The 6,561-nt window shown below is 33.6% G+C and overlaps 1 protein-coding gene across 1 annotated transcript; it reads right to left on the bottom strand.

Moving 5' to 3' along the window:
* Nucleotides 1–358: 358 nt before the first annotated feature.
* Nucleotides 359–2,268, bottom strand: LOC130990390 (uncharacterized). The gene is made up of 3 exons (XM_057914629.1): nt 1,947–2,268; nt 1,610–1,670; nt 359–685 (listed from the first exon to the last, which is right to left on the bottom strand). Exons 1-3 carry the CDS (start codon nt 2,098–2,100, stop codon nt 469–471), a joined length of 432 nt encoding a protein of 143 aa, XP_057770612.1. The 5' UTR covers nt 2,101–2,268; the 3' UTR covers nt 359–468.
* Nucleotides 2,269–6,561: the final 4,293 nt, after the last annotated feature.

The raw sequence follows: 6,561 nt of genomic DNA, 5'->3' as shown, positions 1-6,561 counted from the left end.
TTTGCTGCTGTTTGAATTTAGTGTTAATCAAACTTTCTTTATATTCGTTTGCATGTCTACTGTTATAGTCTGTTTAGGGGATAGCTAGAGTTGTTTCGTTGCGTCAGTCCCTGAGGATACGATACTCGATTGCTACATATATGCTATAATTACACCGTGTTAGTTGCAGTTTAGTTGCTAAATAAATTAGTGATCAGGTAGTATGATGAACTACTTAGTATCCCCCATCTTATTTTCGTGACACCGAAGGCACGCTCAATTATGTTGCGAGCCTTTGCATGCCTTAAACTGAATAGTTCTTGATAGTTCTGTGGTCTTGCTGCCAATGGACCCCACTCCTTCAAGTGGTAGCGAACCCCTTTATACGGTGCAAGGAAGCTCTCGCAATTGGCATAGCCATTATCGTACAAATAGAAATTTTCTATAACGAAAATCCAAGAATGACCAATTCATTAATACTAGTACAAATTAAGCAGCGATTACATTGTGATCAAGAATACAAAATATCTTAGTAAGGAAAATGATGTTACCCTTTGGGACCCTCAACCCGTGCGGCCTGTTCAGTGCATCGCGAAGAATACATGAGTCCGCTGCAGAGCCCTCCCAACCGGATAGTACATATACAAACTTGAGGTTCCAGTCACAAACTCCCAAGGTGTTCATCGAGATATGACCCTTGCGTGTCCTGTAACGTGGCTTATCGTTGTTAGGTACCATAACGTCAATGTATGTACCATCCAAAGCTCCCAAGCAACCATATGAAACAAATACCAATTGAAATAACCAAAATGAGCTAAGTTGCACATAATTTGCTGTTGATAAATAATGGTAGTATTAAACTCAAGTTATTTGTAACTGAAGAATGACATGTTCAATTACCTTAAACCATCGCCACCGGGGGTCAACGCACTCGTCCGTTACAGGTTGAGGTTTTACGAATAGCAATATGTGAAGTGACCAAATAGCCTAAGTACTACATGAATGTACCTAGAGATGGTATATCCTGATCTCCAAAAATCAAACCGTACGATCCTATTTTTTTTTTATGCGTGAGTACGGAAAGGAACATAGCAACCTGCTCTTCGACACTAACGTATCTGCCATCATTTAGACCTCATAGTTGCCTCAACAGTAGGCAAAGCCGCCCAAAAGTATTGCGATCCATGCGTAAGTTGACAATACAGTCAACATCACTAACATTAACCAGCCGATCCATGTGTTTCACTTGATCGGGGATACTAGTCAATACAGCATAAGGCTCTTTTGCTAAAGATTGTTTACTCTTTCGGGACTTAATAATATCTAGGTGATCAATTACAGCAGTGAGTTGCAACAATAGCTGCTGCATAATATCCTCGACCACTGAGTACAAATAAGCATTTATGCGGCGTCGAGAGAGCATAGATATAATCAAATATCCTAATCTGAAAATGGTAAAATTTGACTGAATTTCAAATAAAAACAATGCATAACAGTTTTCATATAAGCTACAAACACGATCACATGGTACACAATTGAACATCACAATTAGAGCAACAATAGTAGCTTAATATACTCACAAAGCGTCGAAGAGCTCAAGCCTAAACACTTCTATCAAATTAATGTTTACCTCTTAATTGTGCAACCAACGAAGAAACAGCGGATATCTTCAATTCCTTGGTCCGACACACCTGCGACAAGAAGGGAAAACTTCAAATATGTAATCACCAAAATAACACATCGAGATCTTCAAAGGTAAGACCAATGAATTCCCTTCTATACACTAGAAGATAATTTTTCAGTGCAAATTGCGACTCCAACATCTGATAGGGAAAAAAACAAGGGAAACCCTAGCTCAAAAAAATCCTTTTAGATCTAAGAAATTTCACTAGGTTTATGTCCTTTTTGTAACCCTTATGCAGCGTCGGGGGTAGAATTCTGAGTTATCGACAACTAGCAAACCTTACCTATGGAGGGGATCTGCAGTAACGGGGTCTTCACTCTTTGACGAAGAACATAGAGCTCATTCGAATTAGAAGATGAAAGAGGGAAATGAGATTTTCTTTTTTTGAACCTTGATTTTGGGGTAGAATTGGAAGACCCAAATATTAGCTTGTACATTGTAGCAATGCTGGAAATAGAACCGAGGGTGAGCCCCTCAATCAGATGCTCGAATGAACAGTGAATTTAAGGGCGGGCCGTTATTTTAGAACGGGCCAGGCTATATCATAAATCACCTACAAAACACATAAATTGGACAAGTTTGCTAAGCAAAGTAGTGTTTACTTGTCTACAAAACATGCCCTTAGTGTATATATGGCAATACCTAACATTGCCATATATAAAAAGAAATATTTATTTGATATTTTACCAATACTGTACCTTTTTCTTCTATTATTGACAATGACATTCCAAGTCCAAGCAATGAACTTTTGGATGGACCCAACCACATAATTATTGGGTAGCCAAAAGGTGAATGTCTATTCTCGTATTAATATCAAGAAAAAGGCGACCAATGATTTAGAACAATTTACAAATAAAAGCATAATTCTTCGCTTTTGTTTCTTGATTTGGAAATCGAACTTATCGTCTTAACTTTTTTATATTGTACATCTGAATTTGAGTTAATATAAGTTTTTCGTCCGTCCAAAAAAAAAGCACAATTATTCCCTAACAAGAGTGAATGAAAAAGCTTGAGTTGTTTTATTATTTGAATATCATTACCATCCAAACTTTCTTGTAATTATCAAATAACAAATAATTTATAAACTTGTATCATGATGGATTCGAATCAAAGACTTATTGCTTCAAACATCAATCTCAAATAATTATGTAATGCATGCATGATTCAGTACACGAGTCTCAAATAAGATTATAGCACGACCTGGGGAAAGAAATCGAGGACACTCTGTTAAAGTTAATATTTTAAACTCTAATAATTATTTTATTTTCAAATAAATCCTTTTTTATTTTATTATTTTTATTTTTCTATTATTAATTGAATTAATATGAAGTTTTGAATTTAACAAAGAAAGGAGGAAAGAGAGCCACAAGACCAAGTCTTCCTACTTTGTAGGATGTTGGTTATATTATTAACCAACAAATACACTTTGCCTTCAAGAAAACTCCAGTTGTCATGATCTTCACATACGATTCAGTCTTCAAATCCTTGCTCTCCAAGCATATTTTACATCTATAAAAAGGGTCGAAGGCCACACTGCATTCGGTACCAGTTCATGCTAGATAAAATACAAGTGCTGAATCGCAGGAGTGTTAAGCTGCATTGTTCCAACATCAAACCCAACATCTAGTTTATCATACCTTGAGTGAGAGACTCGTGTGTCAAGCATTACTTTGAGTGGGAGACTCGTATGTCTAGGGCTAGTTGATAGGTTTGTATGTTTGTGATTTACATATTAGCTTTACTAAAAGTCTAGTTGTTGCTAGCATAGTTGATAGGATTAGAATATATTTCTTTTCTTATCAGTTCTACTCAATAAGAGAGATTCTATTGAGTAGTTTCATGTAATTCATTGTAAATGAGATTTTATAGTGGATTCACAACTGCAATTAATTAACATATAGTGTAAAATCATTCCATTGTGCGTACTTTAATTTTTCGTTGTTTTACTGATTTTCATACGGTAGTATTGGATTGATTGTTCTCACATTCTATCCAACATTTCTGGATTTGTGAAAGCAACAAATCATCATACTCGATGTGGGTGTAAAGCTAAAATGATCGTCAATAAGTCTCCTGATACAAATATTTAGATTGTTGGTTATTTTATTGAGCAACATAATCATTCCCTTTCTACTCCTACTAAAGTTCATCTTCTAAGGTTCGCATCAAAGCGCGTCAGCAACAAAAAAAGTTCTTGTGCAACAATTATCAAAGGCATATATTCCTATTTGGAAAGACTTATAAGGAACCCTAAAAGAGACATCCAAAATAAGTTATTTGAGCATGATGTTGAATCGTCGATTCAATATTTTCAGTTAGAGAAATAAAAAAATAGGAATTTTTACTTTGCTTTATTAAAGGATTAATTGCATATAAATTATCGAACTTTAAATAAATTCTCATTTTGCACATTAACTTTAAAATATGTATTAAAATTACTCAACTATTTTGTTTTTTTTATCATTTTGCATATTTGGCAATTTTTTTACCAAAGTTTGTGTATGAAACAACGTTGTTTTCATTCAACTATATAATACGACATTGGTTCTATTTTTTCATGCCGTCATATTTTTGCTACACGAGCATATTGATGCTAAGCGAACATATTTTGACCATGTCACCACGTTGGAAAATGGGCGAGTATACAAAAAAATTAATGATTAATTAATTTTAATACAAATTTTAAAGTTGATATACAAAATGAGAATTTATTGAAAGTTATGTACTTCCTCTGTCCCGGGCCTCCCGGCTATCTTAAGACCCTTTCTTTTGGCACAAAAATTAAGAAAATGGTAATTCTATTTATAGTCCCCGTTTTAATCAGTATAGCCCCTTATTTAAAATAATAATAATAAATAATTATGAATTTACTATTTCACCCTATAGCCCATAGCCTCTAAATTAAATATTTTATAATCCATAGGCCCCAAAATTAAACATATCCCCTATAATTCATATTATATAAACCTTATTTTCGTTCAGTATTTCATATCGAATAATTTGAGGGTTCGTTGGAAATCTACCTAGTTATTCGACTAGAAATACTAGATGTAAATAGATAAGATTTTCGTAATCAATGATGAAGATAATGTACATAATATGTTTCCTAATTGCCCCATTAATTGTTCCCACCTGAAGGACTCTAATCCTCAGTTACTTGAGTTTTAAAACTCAGCAAGCATTGAAGTTCCAGATAATCACCATAGAAGGTAAATAGTAGAGATTTAGAAAGGGAACCTTAAATGCATTTAAAATCATTGTTCGTAGTATATGCTGTTTGCTTTTATGCTAAAATGTGAACTAGTTAACTGTATTAAGTTGACATGATTGAACATTTTGGTTTCAAGTAATTGGTTTTCAGAAATCTGGCGAGAACAACATCTGATGGAATTCTTATTTAAGTATCAAAAGAAAACTCATTTATTAAAAATAAAAATACTGACGTGAAACACTGAACGAAAAGAAGGTTTATATAATAAAAATTAAAGGGGCTATGTTTAATTTGGGGGCTATGGGTGTAGGATATTTAATTTGTGGGTTATGGGCTATAGGGCTATTGGGTAAAATAGTAAATTTATAATTATTTATTATTATTATTATTTTATATGGGGGCTATGTTGAGTAAAATGGGGGCCTATGAATAGAATTACCCTTAAGAAAATAATGTTTTTATGTAAGTGAAAAAGTGAAAATGTGAATAAAGGGTAAAAATTTTGCCAAATAAAGAAATGTCTCAAGATAGATGGGACGGCCAAAAAGAAAAGTGTCTCAAGATAGGTGGAACGGAGAGGGAGTATTTTATATGCAACTAACTTTTTTTAAAGAGAAAATTGCATGCAAAAATACACAAATTTTGTTGAAAATTCATATTTGACGTGAAGTTAGGATTTTATAATTAAATACCTCAACTTTATAAGTTTTCAATTTTGACCCGTTTTCATTTTCCCCAAATTTTAAAATGACGTGGCTTCTACGTGGCTCGCCGGCACACTCCTTTCGTTCGTTGGACTAAAAACAAAATGACATCATTTTATTTTACATTAAACGGTGTTGTTTTACAACAATTTGTAAAATTGACATGAACCCTAATTTACATTCATCATCCTCAATAATACGTCGAGTTCTCATCCCCACTTCAAGAACGGGAGATTACCGATAGGGGTGATCGGAGGAGAGAGTTGGAAGAGAAAACAAGGGGAGATGAAACATTGCATGAAAGAAATAAGGAACTGTATCTAATTAAAAATGTTGAATTACCCTAATTTTAATCCAATTAACAAAACGACGTCGATTTGTTATGTTTATAACGCCGCCGTTTTATTTCGCTCTAACAAAATGCAGTCGTTTTATCTCCACACGAGATATTTTGCTTGACACGTAGGTGCCACGTCATTTTATCCAATCATCGAAAATGTTTTCGGCGTCAAAATTGAACCACTTATTAAGTTGGTGTATTTAATTGTAAAATCTTAACTACGCGTCAAATATGAATTTTTAGCAAAGTTTGTGTATTTACATGTAATTTTTTCTTTTTTAAATGATTCTTAAATAAAGATATTATAAATATATCAAAAGCTATAAGAATACACTTATGATAGCGATAAACCCATAAATTGATTTAATTATAAGTTTAGCCCAAATTTCAATCAATAAATTATCTAACCTTATAAATGGATTTAGTGATAATTTTAACCCGTAAAATATTTTGGCGTCCGGTATTGGCAGTCAGGTTAATGACGTGGAAAATGAAGTCATTACACATCATGAAGACGACCCGTTTTATGTCTTCGTACCAAAATAAATAAACACATATAACGACATCATTATATTCAAGTAGTAGACTGCAAGAGCCGAAAGTGTTTCCACAGACAGTTAATAAGAACAAGGCGATAACAACA

This window comes from Salvia miltiorrhiza, chromosome 6, assembly GCF_028751815.1.
Source record: "Salvia miltiorrhiza cultivar Shanhuang (shh) chromosome 6, IMPLAD_Smil_shh, whole genome shotgun sequence".
NCBI classification, from domain to species: domain Eukaryota; kingdom Viridiplantae; phylum Streptophyta; class Magnoliopsida; order Lamiales; family Lamiaceae; genus Salvia; species Salvia miltiorrhiza.
This window is presented reverse-complemented; position numbering and strand designations above follow the sequence as displayed.

Excerpts from the sequence above, each read along its gene's own strand:
- LOC130990390 (XM_057914629.1), bottom strand. The coding sequence starts at position 2,100 with ATGTACAAGCTAATATTTGGGTCTTCCAATTCTACCCCAAAATCAAGG. Across the intron at positions 1,671-1,946 it reads ACTGCAGATCCCCTCCATAG|GTGTGTCGGACCAAGGAATT; the intron begins GTAAGGTTTGCT and ends TTCTTGTCGCAG. Across the intron at positions 686-1,609 it reads GTTGGTTGCACAATTAAGAG|GACACGCAAGGGTCATATCT; the intron begins GTAAACATTAAT and ends GCCACGTTACAG.